This window comes from Phalacrocorax aristotelis, chromosome 5, assembly GCF_949628215.1.
Source record: "Phalacrocorax aristotelis chromosome 5, bGulAri2.1, whole genome shotgun sequence".
NCBI lineage: Eukaryota > Metazoa > Chordata > Aves > Suliformes > Phalacrocoracidae > Phalacrocorax > Phalacrocorax aristotelis.
Window position 1 is genome coordinate 11401386 of NC_134280.1, and position 14772 is coordinate 11416157.

At 49.1% G+C, this 14772-nt stretch overlaps 1 protein-coding gene across 1 annotated transcript in view; it reads right to left on the reverse strand.

Annotated features, from left to right (window-relative positions):
* Positions 1 to 353: 353 nt before the first annotated feature.
* The window catches only part of LOC142057271 (TGF-beta receptor type-2-like), a 33704-nt gene continuing 19285 nt past the window's right edge, over positions 354 to 14772 (reverse strand). Inside the window, exons 2-7 of the mRNA XM_075092977.1 lie at positions 14352 to 14502; positions 10179 to 10381; positions 6317 to 7125; positions 6060 to 6201; positions 4673 to 4800; positions 354 to 868 (exon numbers count right to left, since the gene is read on the reverse strand). Coding sequence (XP_074949078.1) covers positions 656 to 868; positions 4673 to 4800; positions 6060 to 6201; positions 6317 to 7125; positions 10179 to 10381; positions 14352 to 14502 — 1646 coding nt within the window. The 3' untranslated portion in view covers positions 354 to 655. The remainder of the gene's footprint in view (positions 869 to 4672; positions 4801 to 6059; positions 6202 to 6316; positions 7126 to 10178; positions 10382 to 14351; positions 14503 to 14772) is intronic.

Below are 14772 nucleotides of genomic sequence, written 5' to 3' on the forward strand. Positions count from 1 at the left end.
GAAGAAACTTCTTGCACCTACCTGAACTATCAAGTATACCTGAGAATTCCCGAGTGAAAAAAAGGTGCGTTGGAGTTGCAGCCCATCAGGCTTTTACAAACTGGATGATTGGGTATCTTTGCACTCTATGAAGGACTGTCTGATCAATGAATAATTTTCTTGGGTGCCAGCATTTTTTTTCTACTGAGGGTGTGTTACATCCCAAGATTTTTTTTTCTGCTGCTACAACAGGTTTGTGTTTTTGTGTGTTTGTGGAGGCCATTAAAAAAGGAAAATTGAAAATTGTCTCAGTCTCTGCAGAATAAGCAGTTAGAGAAACTCATGACAGCAGTATGGAACGACTTCAAAAGATAGACATGGAATTCAGGTGCTTATTAATAACAGATTAAACATAATTATTTTAAAAAATAATAAAAGGAATGCTTTGCATCATTATACATTTAAAGTACAAAATCAGTTCATATATATTGTTGCACTTTAACCAAAATATTGATTCCACAGTTCACTGTATGTGGGAGGAAACAGATCTTATAAATAAGTTACGGACTAGATCTTAGTTCCATTTTGAAAAACAAAACGAAGTTTTTTTTCCCATGAGCTAAATGCTTCTCACTTATCCTCTCATTCCTCATGATGAGGTTTTTTGCCTGCTGGGTCACTGCATATTTCTGCTCCCATCACTGTCCTGGTGCTCCCCCCCTGGAGAAGCTGTTTTGCTGGCCTCGTTGTCTGTGTTGTTATTGAGGATGTCATCGCAATCCATCTGTGCCATCAGGTTGAAGCGCTCGGCCACGCAGTGGGCGGTGAGGCGAGCCTCAGGGTCGTGGTCCCAGCACTCCGTGATGGTGTCGCACAGAAAACGCATTCCCTGCAGTCAGAAGGGCTGAAATTAAGATCTGAAGGCAGGAGGAAGAGGAGCTAGAAGCTGATCTAAAGCCATCATGGCGTTTTACCATACTTTTGACAGCCTCCTGCAGAAATGCTATTTTTGGCCAGGCTTAAGCACAGGAGGAAACAGCCTTGGTAAGCTGTGGCAAATGCCAGCGCTTGCACCATTACTGGCACTGCTTGGTTAGACCAGCAGCCTCAGCTCACCTGGAATCTGGTCCCATTTTCCATGCTCCCTGGAAATTGGTTTGTATTGACTGTGAGATTTAAATAGGGGTCCAAGGGAATTAGGCCCTCCTGCTGCTGTCTCAGCCCTGCCCGTTCAGATCGGAGCACCCTACAATCGGGAGGGACAGGAGAGGTGCAGATGGCGGCCTGCAGGCTGGCTGCGTGGCTGGCAGCTGAGCCCAGCTGCCTGGGTTTCAAGCCTGTGCTCTGGCTGTTGCACCTGGACGGAGGGGAGGGGTGGGGGGGAGGTTCAAAGGCAAGCTTGGAATTAAACCACTTAGAGATGGCTTCTTGTTCTAGCAGCTTTCTGAAAGGGTGCAGTGTGCCAAATAGTCATTGCAGTGTGCGGCTGAACTTTGTTTTCTCGCCATTTAGTGTCTTGGTTTAGGTGGGAATGGGTGCTTCCCAGTGTGCTCCAGAACACATTCAGTTCCTGTCAGTTAAAATAGTTATGTCTCCCAGTAATGTATTTTTTCCCCAGTTGTGTACTGCTCTGAAGAGTCCCAATATTTTGGACTTAGAAACAAAATGGCAGTATTCGGCTGGTATTTTTCCCACTCCTAAACTAGTAACACAGGTAGCACCAGAAGCTATGTTGAACTTCCCTTTGCCTATACAAATTCCTATCGTGTGCTATTGCTTTTTACATTGTTGTCAACCAAGGTTGCCACACGGTTAAAAACATCATTATTCAAAATAAGGCTTCATGTTTTTCAGTGGTTTTTGTGTATTTCTTAATTTGCAATTAAGAGAGCCCAAAAGTCTCAGACCAATGCAAGAGGAAAATGCAAGTCCTACAGAGATGTACCGTCATCTGTCCTTCTGCACCTTTCTCTGAACTCGCTGCTCTCCACTAAGGTTTATCGTACTAAATCTTCTGTAATGGGTGCAGATTAGAGCAGGATTGTGCAGCAAAACTGACAGATGGTGTGTTTCGGTGCCTCTTATGTCACTCATTTATTAGCTTAGTTGAAAGGATTTGAGGATAATTGATTAACATGCAAAAATGATCTAGCTTAGCTGAAGCTTCTAAAATAAGCCTTTTCTCAAACAGACCATGGCAGTGTCATATGGCTTAGTCATTAGATTTTCTGTGTGTATTTTGCCCCGAAATAATGACATTTGTTTGCAGTTTGCCTTGTAAGTAGTGATGATGATCTTTTGGATGCTACAACTGGAACATCTTGTTACGCTCACAAAATGGACTCAGTTTGGGTTTTACATTTGATTATCTCTGATTTCCAAAGGATGCTGAGTTTTGCAAGTATATTTTTAGTGCCAATATTGACATAAGCTGCTGCTGCTCCTTCCCATCCTGCACCAGCCCTTTGGTTGTGCCAGTACAACTGTCTGTTCCGCTGCTTCGTGAGCAGGATCCAGGAATTTACCTGGTCTCAATAACCACTTTTTGTTTTTTTAAAATGTGGTGGGGTGTGAAGTGAGGTAAAAGCATGGACTTAAGGTGTTTTGTAAGTTATCTGGATGGGGATAAATTTCTTCAGTGGGATTTATTGTGCTGCTGTGCAAACAGTTGCCCTGGAGCTGCTGACGGGCAGCATGCTGGGCGAGTCAGCTCTGTCGGAAATTAATGCTTATGTCTGCTGAAAATCTTAAACCGTGGTCGACAATGTAGTTCTTCACTTGACTGAGCGTGATCCTGGTGATTGGAACATGGAAGTTGGAACATTTGGAGCTCTGGATCAAACTTGTTTTTGTTGGTGCGAATGTCTATGCGTGCCTCCTGTTTGGGTAAGTAATTTGTCACCCTTTCTTGGTGTCACCCAATGCTTCCTCCTGCAGGAAGCTGCAGACCCCAGGAGTGGCACAAACCAGTGGCTTTCTGCTACTTCCCAGCAGATGGTGCTGCCCTATGCTGCATCCTGAGGAAGCTGGTTGGAAAATGCCTGGAAATAGTGTAAAGCCAGGCTTGTAAGGAGATGTTTATTAGATCAGCTAAGATTAGTCAGAGGCAAGCTTTCAGGAACACAATGTGGCTTTTCTGTTCCTCTTCCCCAGTGAGTATCAGGTGGTCTAATAAAAGTTACTACCTATAAGCCTTGCTCTGTTTACATGCTGGACCAACCCAACTACAGCAACATTATTTCTCGGAGGTGATTGCAGTCAGCCCTTCTTCAGCTCAGCAAACAGCGCAGTTATGGTCAGGCTCTATCAGAGTGTGATTTTTGACAACCCAAGCCTCTCTGTATTTTTCCTGTGGTTTCAAAGTTTATCAGAGACCCTGGGAGGTGAACGCCTGTGGTGAATACTCAAAGGCTTCAAATATGTAGCAGTGCTGACTGAAGTTGTAGTATTTGCCTTCATCAAGGAAGAAGGCTGGGTGAACTTCAGAAATGGACTCGCCGACTGATAGATGGTCCAGCAGAAACCACAGATTCATTTGATGCTGTTTGCAGCTTTGGTTGGTCAGGTTGGGTGTGAGTCTTCGGCCAAATGTGGGTTTGAGAGGAGATATTGTAGGGAGCACGTGGCCTTCTAAGATCACGAAATTGTATCTTTCCTCTTGAAAAGCCTGGCCTTATACGCCATCCAGACAGCGGGGAAGCAGTAGCAGTGTGTTTTATGGGTGGATACTGCAAAATGATGCACTGAACACTGCAAGGTTCTGTGAACCAGCAGGCACAATGTTTCAGCTTGTTTTTCAGGTAAACTGAACTGTTGATCAGTGGATGGTGTTTTTCCACAAGCTGTGTGAAATTTAAGTAGTACTAAAGTCAGGCAAGATGTTAAAATCTCTGTCAGCGTGCCTGTTACCCTTGTGTCCTCTGCATGGAAGAAAGTATTGGACATGGAGAAGAGAAGTCCATGTCAGGGCCAGGAGGTAGATATGTTTCTGGACCTGGTTGGTCTGGGTGTGCTTGGGAATGGTTTCAACAAAGCACATCTCATCATTGCTGAAGTATCTCTATTCTAGAGGACTGGGACACGCTTTCTGTGCTTTCAGACCCTCTGAGCTGAAGGCTGGTGAGGGACTTCCTGTTGGCAAGACGTGAGCCTAGCAGGTTCCCTGCTATCAGTTTCATGTGTGTTTCCTGGTTGTTTCACTTGAGGGAGATGCTTCCCATTTTGGTTTTCCTTGCAGAAGTCCTTCTCAAGTGTCAAATCCTGACCTCTTTTGTTAGAGGTAATTTTGAGCTTGAAACCTCCACTACTATGCAGGCAGGTGGCTGGACGCCCCTTCCTCCCCTGGCTGTGTGCGAGGAACCATGTGTTTCCTGAACTAGTGGTTTCTGTATATGGTGGTTATGGTAGAAATGGGGTAGACTCAAATAATTTACTGTTTCATGAAAATAGCTTGTGCTAAAACGCTCTATTTTGGTGTTATCTGCAAGGTAACTGAATACCATCGCTTGGCATTCATAATGCTTCCTGATCGTGGCTATTGATCAATACATTTTGCTGTACTCCAGGGAAATGGATCTAGTGGGGCTTATGTGGGCTCAGTCAGCCAAGAAGGATCTGGACACAGGGCCCAGGTAGGTTACTGAGGCAGGACAATGTGGGTTGCTCTTTTCTGAACCAGCTACTCCCAGCTTACCTGATGTACCAGCCAGCTGCTTGGGATCTCGGGGCGCCCTCTGCCATGCAGCACGATGTCCCTCATGGTATCCACGCAGGGCTGCTCCTGGACTTTTGACCCAAAAGGCAGCTCATAATTCTTTACCTCTGCAAGGAAGCAACAGCAGCATTACAGGATGTTTTTCACGCATTCACTGCTTTGCTTTGGTATGGTCCACCAGATAAAAATAAACTTGTTTTTATCAGTCTGCAAAAACAAACAGATCTGGAAAAAATTTAGAATTTGAACACAGAAATGTATTGCTGGGTTTTCATGTAGAGGTTGTTCTCAGAGACAGGACAGAGGAAACATCTGACCGCCTTCCTGAACCCAAGAGATACAGTACAAAGGATTTGATCTGTCTGGTGGGTGAGACATATTTTGAGCAAGTCAAATGTGTTGTGCTGGTGAAAGATGGGAGAGGTGGCTACGGTACCAGCATCCAGATTCCTGCTGCATGCAGGGATCTGGTTAAGGAGAAATGGCCCTTCCAGAAAAGCAATCCCATATTGTGGGATGCCAAGGAGAAACTCCCTGTTGCAGAGGTGAGAGGCCACCTGGTTTCTGCCAGCTCCTGCCTGGATGCAAATGCAGGTGAAATGCGAGTGGGGAAGGATGGCCTGGGACACTGGCTCAGGAGCAAAGGATACACAGGGCATCTGAGCCATGCAAGGCTCTCCCACCACCTAGCATGTAGCACATGGCGCGGTTGGAGCAGCTTTCTTGCCAAGGGTTGGAGCTTCTTGCAGCTCCATGGGCTTGTATTGCAAGTAGGTGGGAGAGGGGAGGAACAGGAGAGAGAGCTAGAAAAGGAAGAGAGGGGAACAGGCAGAAGGGCAGGCAGGGGCTAACAGCAGGACAGTTAATTAAATGTTTTGCTACATGCAATTTCGGATGCCAGGATGTGGCTCTGGGAAGTGAGGGGGAACATGGCTCTGTTGGAGGCTGGAGTTTGTGAGTCCCTGTTGCAACATAAACTCTCTGGTGTTGTCTGGAAAAAAAAAAGTGCTTGTGGCCAGGGAGGGGGAGGCAGCTTCGGCTCTTCCGGCTTGGTTTGCTTTGCATTGCCAGTACTGACTCGGATGTGACTTGGCGGCTGGCCGGCTTTGAGCGGGGGCTGGACCAGATGACCCACTGGGGTCCCGTCCTGCTCCTCAGCTACTGAGCCAGCCCCCTCGAGCCGCAGCACACAGAGCAGGCAGCCGTAGAGGAGGATCTGCCACCAGCTCTTAGCAGCCCTTCGGAGACCCAGACCACCCCAAATCAGGTCCCATGCCAGCAGCAGGGTTGTGGGAGTGAGCCATGGTCCTGTATGGGGAGGAAGGGAGCAAAAAGGCGTGTGGCAACCCAGGTGTGATGCTCTTACCTCCTACCACTTCACATCTGGAGGCCATTTCCCACAAAACAAGGGCCATGGAGTAGACATCCATCTGCTTGAAAGACTCCAGGTCTTCCAGATTTACCCGGGACTCCAGGACCTCTGGGGCCATGTACCTGGCGGTGCCCACCTGCCCGCAAAGAGGAGAGAGGTGTTAGCAGGGTCGGGTGAGGACTTTGGCCTTGGGGTGACCAGGGGTGGCTTGCAAAGTTCCCCTCTGAGGAGAGCTGGTGGGTCATACTTGCCTGCCCGCTGTTGGCAAAGTCGTCCACTGTCAGGGAAGGGTCAAGGCGTATGGCGATGCCAAAGTCGCAGAGCACACACTCCTGCTCATTCTTCACTAGGACGTTGGTGCTTTTGATGTCCCGGTGGGCGATGGGGATTTTTGGCCTGCCACAGGTGGTGTAGTCGCTGTGGAGGTGGGCCACCCCGCTCACCAGGGAGCCCGCCATCTTCTGCAGGTCCATCCAGCTCAGGACATGGTGGGAGAGGTAGTCCTTGAGGTTGCCCCGGCTGTGGTAGGCGGTGATGAGCCAATACTCCCGGCGGGGCCCCGCGCCCCGGTCCTCGGCGGTGAGGAACCGCAGGACGCTGTCATGCTTGAGGCTGGCATCAGTGAAGATCTGGCTCTCATTCTTCCAGGAGGAGTACTCCTCACAGGGGAAGATCTTCACAGCCACCGTCTCGTACTGCCCTGAGCGGCTGTGGCTCAGCTTGGCCCTCCACACCTCTGCAAACTGCCCTTTGCCCACCATCTCGTCCAGCTCGATGGGGAGCAGCTCGGTGGGGCGGCTGCTGGCACAGGTGGGGCTGGCACCAGCTGGGCTCTCGTCCATCAGCACGGACAACTTCTCCTCCCGCTCAGCGGACCTCCCTGGCTCTGGCAGTGCTGGCGGCTGCCCCGTCTTCCCGCCCCATGCCTTGGCTCTCTTGCGCTGCTTCTGTGTGCGGCAGAGGTAAAATATCACTGTGATCATCACAGCCACCAGCAGTGGGGGCAGGAGGCTGATGGCAGCCACCGGGATGACCTCTTTGCTCTGCAGCATGGAATAGCCTGTGGGGAGGAAAGCAAAGGTGAGGGTGCTGCCGCCATAGGTCTGCAAGAGCTTGTTTTCATCACATGGAGGAGGAAAATATGCAAAGCTGTTAATGAAGCGCAGCCCTTTGCGGGCCCCCAATGAACACTACACAAACCCCATCCTGGCAAAGAAGCCAGAGGTAGGCAGTTATTAAGAGAGCTGCTTGGTTCAGGTCTCAAATTTAGCTCCGTTTATCAAGTGAGGGTTCAGGATGCCAGCCTGTGTTAACTGGGCTAGGTGATGCACCCTGTGCGGCTCAGCTGCCTTTTGGTGGCTCCCAAGTGCCGCTTGCGCTCATGGTGAGGGGAGCCAGGGTGGAAATAATGGTGATGAAGCTGAAGCAAGGCTGGAATAGATCAAATCTCTGAGGGGGTTTGGGGCTGGGCCTTTGCTGGACCCCTGCAGCACACGGAGAGCTGGGAGGGATGCTGGGGGGCGGTGGGCAGCGTGCGGGACCCAGGGCCACGCCAGGATGCTTTGCACAATACTTAGTGTAAGGGAACATCATTTCAGTGCTGTCTGCCAGTGTTGGCATCTCCTTCCTCACCACATTACAACACTGAGTCCCTTCAACTAAGCAGCCATGGCTGCTTTTGTTTTATTTCTTTTAAGCCCCGTCAGCCTTCAGATCATCAGAGGGGGAGCACACGAAAAGCCCTAAACCTCACACAACATATAATTGTCTGATGCTTTGATGTTCACAATTCCTGGAATAAACATGCTGACTTCAGTAGAGATATTCAAGTAAAATCTTACTCAGAGGTTTTTCTGCCAAGTATAATAACCCAGGGGAAGAGGGATAAGAATCATTCCATAAGCAAAACTCTCGCTGTTTGACCTCAGTGTGTGCAGATCATAATTCAAGTTCTGGAAAAACAGAGCGTTTAGCTATTTTCCTTGGCAAATTTCAAAAAAATGTGCTGCAGCTAATTTCTGCAAGGCTGTGAAAGCGTTTCTAAAATAGGCATCAGGTTCAAACCACAAGATCAACCTGAACTGATATAAATCAATAACTAACTCAGGAATATGTTTATTTTGGAAAGCGTTAGGCCTGGATATCACCTACTGCTTTAATGGATTTACCCGATGCTTCTTAAGATCCCATCTTTGAAACACTGAAAGAGAAGATATTTTTAAGGGAGTTGCGTGCACGAGCCCTGAGAAGGGGAAGTTAACACAACTTCAGCAAATTCCTTTGTGAGGATGCCCCTTCCTGATGCAAGCCTTTTAGTATGGAGGGGTTGCAGCATGACCTAGAACTCTTCCACAGAAAGCAAATGTAGTTGCTCTGTCCATAACCATGGCTCTATAAATCTATGCCTTGTTGAACGTAGCTGCGTGGGTCTTTCCATCTCTGCTGAGGTGAGATGGACCTCGGGGCCAGGCACAGCGAGTTCACGGGTGGAGAGGACTCTGCATGCTCAAGCCTGCCCAGCATCTTCCCAAGGTGTCCAATGGGCTTCTGCTTGCATGGCTTCAGGAAATGATGCCTCCATGTGTTCATCATGGTGATCTCTGAGCTCTGATGGGGTCCCCGGTGCTAGGGCAGTGCCCAGACCAGACCTGAATGCAGAGCTTAAGAAATCAAGAAAGGGGACAAAAAATCTGCCTGTTTCAGCATTTGGAGAAGTGCTCCTCTCTATTAGATAGTTCTCTGCTTAGCAGTTGTCTACACAATTGAAGATGACCATAAGTTAATATTTAAAATGCAAATGATCCCTTAAATCAGAAGAAAAGGACATAAACAATGGGGTCTCTGAGTCTGGGGCTTGCCAAGCTAGTCTCACAAACCAAATCTGAGAGGAGATAATTAAGGCCCGCACTGCTCTTTCTCTGAGTTTCAGCACTTTACGTGCCGGCTGGCAGGAGGAGGCTGTTCGTGGAAGCCTTTGGTGGGGGTGGCATTTCCAATGAGCCAGTTGTCTTTTTTTGTGTGAAATTACATATCCCAGCATCGGCTTTGGGATTTGACTATCTCTCCCTAGAAGTGCGTGTACCTGTTATGTTTGGCTTGGGAAGCAGTAAGGAACTGCCAAATTTAGCATCATTTGCCTTCATTTAAAGTGGCTTGTTTGTTCTGAGAAGTTGCATTTTATGTGATTTTTTTCCCCCCCTCCCCCCTTTGCATTGCGGGAGAAGCTATGCCGCTGACTTGCAGGTTATGTTTAGGCTCATTTTCAGCATTTCATTGCTCTGTAATTATGAAAAATCGAAGGCGTTTCACTTTGCTTTCTTTATGGGTCAGATTCTTGGTGGGCATCTGGATAAACCTGGTCCATTTGGAGTTAGGGAGGTTTGGAAAAGCCCCCAAAGGCTCGGGACTTAGCTGGAAGCATTTCTAAAGTATGTGACCCTCCTGGGGTACAAAAATGACCTGCCTCTTAGTTTTCCCTCCTGTGGATTTACAGCTCCTGTTGGATCCCCAGCCATCTGCAGAAGCATCCAGAGGCTTGCCAAGCCATGCTTATGCATGCGTACAGCACCGGGGCTGCTCTGGCCATCCCTGCCTGGGGGACACGCCACTGCAGAAATCCCCAGGAGAGTGGCAGGGGATGCACTGCTGTGTGCCGAGCCCCACGCCCCAGCACCACCACCTTTTTGGGCTGCAGCCATGGCGGACGCCAGCGGTTCCCGTGGGTGTGCCGGGGCAGGATTTGCTCCGGGCGCGATTTATTTAAAGCTTTCAGAGCATTGACTCATGCTGGGTTACGTCAGCTTTCGCGTTGCCTGGTTGATTCGCCCTGCGCTGAAGGGCACAGCCTACTGAGAGATATGGTGGATTTTCCATTGCCTGATGTTTCCAGATCAAGGCTGGAGGCATTTCTGGGAGGGATCGTTTAGCCACAGACAAAATACTGGGCTCAGTAACGGGGTACAAATTTTACCTATTTCTATATAGGGAGGCCAAAGAAGATGCTGAAAGAGCTCTTTCTGGCATTGCATCTCATACTCTATTGGAAATACAAGTTATTTGTCATTGGTGTTGGGTGCTTCTCCCCCCATAAATAACATTAACAAATGTACTCACCATTGGTGTGGTTTTCGAAAATAAGTTTATCGTTGCACTCCTGCTCGTCCACGCAGCCACAGATGTAGATGATCCCGTCCTCGCTGGGCTGGTGGCTCATGATGCAGCGCGATGTGTTGTAGTTGGGGACCATGAGGTTTTCAATGGGGTGGTGGGGGTTGTGGCAGAGCGTGCTGATCCTGATGCTCTCGTTGTCCTGTCTCCTGTGCATGTCAAATGAACCAACAAAGTGTTAGTCTAGTGTCTCAACCCTCATGTCACTTGCATGTCATCTTAAACTGGATTTTAAAATAATTTGTTTTAAGTTGTGTAAGGTATGAGTTGCTTGCAGCAGCTCTGGTATAATTCTAATTATACGTGCTTTGGAGGGGCTTTGTTAAAGTCCTTTATCACTTCCAAATGGTGAAAAGAGAAATGTTTAGCATACGCCAATAGTCGGATGTGAGCCAGAGACTCCCCTTGTTTCCAGTAGATAATTCACCAGTTCATAATCACACCTCCAATCAGGTAGTGCTGATCCTAAGGCTGAGTGCCCTGCATGGAATTTGAGGCAAAATCCCTCCTTTACCAACACCAGCTGCTAGGCCAGAAGGTTTTGGGGCTGTATGGTCCTAAGGGAACCCTCCAAAATGAGGGTCCCAACTCGTATGTCACCTCTGCTGCAATACAAGTCGAAACATCTCTGTCTCAGGAGGGACTGGGGTCTCTGCTGCCCAAATTTCACCTGTGCAGGAGAGGGAGACATGGGGGCCAAAATGCCTGCTCACCAACAACTGCTTGACTTGCGCTTCCCTCCTCCTCCTCTCAACCCTTGTGTGCAGGTGGAGCCCATAAGCACCATCTCACCCCCGGGCTCGCTCTGGGCTAATTGCTGGTTGTTGCACCCTGTCCTTGCAGAGCCATTTGCTCCTGCCTCCAGCACCCTGTGGGAGCAGAGCCCTTCAGTTGCTGGCCGGGGCTATTTCTAGAAATGGCTTGACCTTTGGAACTGCCAAATTATAACGTGAAGGCGATACAACTCCTGGACAATGGGGCTGTGTCTGCGTTTATACCAAGGCTTCAGACACTGAGCAACTATGAATGAAACCTGCTTTGTCACCTGATGGTGTCCTAGTCCTCACTGGGTCTGGGGCAGAGGAGCGCTGGGGCTTGGTGCAGCCAGGGACGCGATGGCAAATAAGCCCTAGCTTATTTCCATTTAGATAATTAAGAGGGAGGTAAAAGCATAATTTCTTGGCATTTAAAGATAATTTGTTCTTTGTTTCAAAAAGAAAGGATGGACCTGCTTTTATTTTTTTCTTTTTTTTTAATCTCTGCATATTTCTTCAGCTCTGTGTAACAACCCCCATGTCAGAGATGGTCATAACATCAGCCAGGGGAGACAAAGACAACCCTCCCACCAGCTGAGAGACAGGCACTGGGGGCTGAAGACTTCCCAAGAGATTTTTCTGTTTCTGGAGTGAAGATGCAAAATATCCCGGTGCTTGTGCTGCATTTACCTGTGTGCAAGCATTCAGCAAGTGCAGTGAGAACAGGTGAAATATTTCAAGGCTTATTACCAAAAGGTCTCTTTCATGAAACTCCAGTTACTCACTGAAATGTGGCTCGTAGCACCAGGTATAGCTCCATAGTGTCCTCAGAGCTTTTTTAACCACCAATGCGCAGTAGCCAGGTTAGGTCCGTCTCATTTTTTACCCACCAGCACCTAGATAGGGCTCCTGTTAAAGCCATGAAAATGTGCCACATGTAGAGCAAAAGGATGGGTTTGGCTCTGATTGTCATCTGACTCCTCAAGCACAGGGTGCTCATTTTGCTGGAAAACTCCAGCTCTTCCAATGGATCCAAGCAGTGTTGACTCAACACGGGACCTTGGCAAGAGGGTCCAGCACAGCAGTGTCCTGGTGTGTGGGCGCTCCCTTCTTTTGGTGTGCAGTGGAGTCATCCTTGTTGGACCTATGGCTTCATCTCTACCTGATGGTTCCTAAGCTGGGTGAGGAAAAGGTCTGGGGAGCAAATGGAGATCCTAAAAGACTGGGGCGGCCAGGTGGATTTAGGAATGGCCAAGCATGAACTGGGTTATGTCCCTTTGTGGGGCAGACAGTGGCAGCTGAAGGAGCTGGAGCTTGGAGATGGGATTAGGAGGCAGGTGTTGGTGTTGTGATGGAGCTTCTTGCCCTCAGAGAGCCCAAGTGGACCTAATGCAGGCTGCTGGCACGGCAAACGAGACATGCTGGGCAGCTCAGGGCCAGATCCTGCCCTGCCAGCACCACCAGCCTGGGAAATGCAACCTGGGGAGGATCAGTGCCTGCCATTACAGAGCCAGTGGGTAATTAAGAACTAATTAACACCTAAGAGCAGAGCGCCAGTGTTCAACCCTTGTTTCTGGGGCCTTCCCCAAAGGAGGCAGGATAAGCCAGCACCAGTCAGGTTTGCAGAGCCGTCCCAGGGCAAGGACAAATGGCGGGGGGTGGCTGGCCCCCATGGAGGTTATGGGCAGCTGGCGAGCCTTGCAGCCACTCCTGGGGGTGTTGAAGGAAATTACAACCATTAACAACTTTTTCAGGGACAGCTTCTGCTTCCCAACCTAGCAGTGCAAAGCGGGAGGGTGAAGGTATGGAGAGGTTTCACAATGCCTTTGGGGTCTGCTGGGAAGTCAGAAATAAAAGCGGTGGGAAGAACACAAATTTGTCATCTTCCTGGTACAGGGCATGGAAAGTGCCCTGGCATCAGTGCTCCCTCTGTTTTCTTGAGGTTCCCAGGTAATTTGTCAGAGAGGCTTCCAACTGTAGAGTCCCAGGAGGGTGCGATCCCTCCTCCGTGGGCTGCCCAGGCTGGGCATGCTGGAGGATGTGAGCCCATTGCTCAGGAGCACGGGGCCAAACTGGCTGCTGTGACCGTGATACACACACGGTGCAAGTTCAGATGAGCCAAATATGCCTTTGCAAGTGAGCAACAGTCAGCGAGCGTGGCTTGGAGGTGAGTCCTGCCTGAAGGGATTGCAACCTCAGGATGGGGCTTAAGATGGGGTGGGAGATGCTGGGAAGAGGCTGCGGGGTGGCAGGTTATTTGTGACCCCACAACTGTCTCACCCCTCCAATACATGGTGCGAGGTGCAGCCCCATCCCGTGCCATGGGATTGCTTTCCTGGCATGGGGATTTATGCTGCAGGGGCCTTGCTTTTTCCTGTACATGTAGGCTGTTAATGGGAAAACCCAGTGAGATGCTGGATTGCCTACCCAGGGTTTAAGGTGGCTTCTCCATGGCTGTGTAGGGGAATTTGGGGCACGGGGTGGATTTTGTTTGTTTGTGTTTCATGTTGGGTTTGTGTTCTGGGTTTTTTTAAGTCCATAACGGAACAATTATGTTGAGGCAAACTCCTACTGAAAGCAGGATGCACAGCATTCACACTAATTAGCAGGTTTAGATAAAGCCTAGCGATAAGTGCTTAGCTGGCTTTCACTTCGGCAACCAAATTAAAAGGGAAAGAGGAGAAAATCACTCTGGGGAGAACCAAAATGGATAGTTTTTTAGTTTTGCTCATGGGGACCAAAAAAGCTGGTGGAGGCACTCCTCCGGGCAAACGATGCTGCATATGCTTGGCCTGAAGTGCAAGATTGTGTTTCCCTTCCAAGCATCTCCAGGAGAAGCAGAAAAGGGCTTGTCCAGGTAATGGAAGGAGGTGGTTTACACAGTGGGTTAAACCCCAATTCGGTACCAGGTCAGATGTCCATGCGCCGGATGGGGACAGACCTCAGCTGCGCCTCTGCATGTGAACCAGGCTTTCACCAGCCTGATGCAGGAGGACATCATGGGTTTGGGGGTCAGGGCTACTGGTATTGCCCAGTGAGTTCAGCCTGTAAAGCTAAATTCAAGGGTTTATGGGGTTTAAGAGGCCCCCCTGCAAACTTGCCATGCTTTGTGTTGGGCACTTAAATGCTTAATTTATTTAGAAAATAAACTAGTACTAATTATAGGGCAGACCCAATAATTTTTTACTGCAAATTGTGATTTTGATTATAATGGAGTCAAAAGGAGAGGAAGAGAAAGTCCTGAATTATTTTAATGGACAATAATTCAAGTGCAGGGGTAGATACATGTGTGTTCCCATGAGCTGCTGCCCTGTGAACCCCTTTTTCCCCTGCGTTCCCCCTTGATGAGGGGATTGCTGCTTACCATATGGCCACGCAGATCTCGTAGGGATCCTCGCAGTAGGAGTTGAGATTGCAGTTGCTGTAGCACACCTTCTCCTCGCAGGCCGGCAGAGTGGAGTCGCACCATTTGCACAGGTTGGTCTTCAGGCTGCGGCGGGCGCTGGCACTGCAGGCTGTAGGGCAGAGAGGTGGTGGAGCGTGAGCGTGGCCATGCTTGCCCAGAGTGGGGAAAAATAACCACATTTTCAGCAATTTGCACAACCAGTGGAGGACCCTGAATTGTCCCGATTTCTACATGCATTTGTTTATAGCTTTCATTTTTCTCCATTGCTTGGTCGAATGTGCTTTAGATTTTGCTAAAGCCTAGAGGGGATGGAGTGATGCTGGTGCTGTGGAGGCAGGTCCTCCCAGATAAGAGCTTTGCAGACCCTGGGAAGCCACAA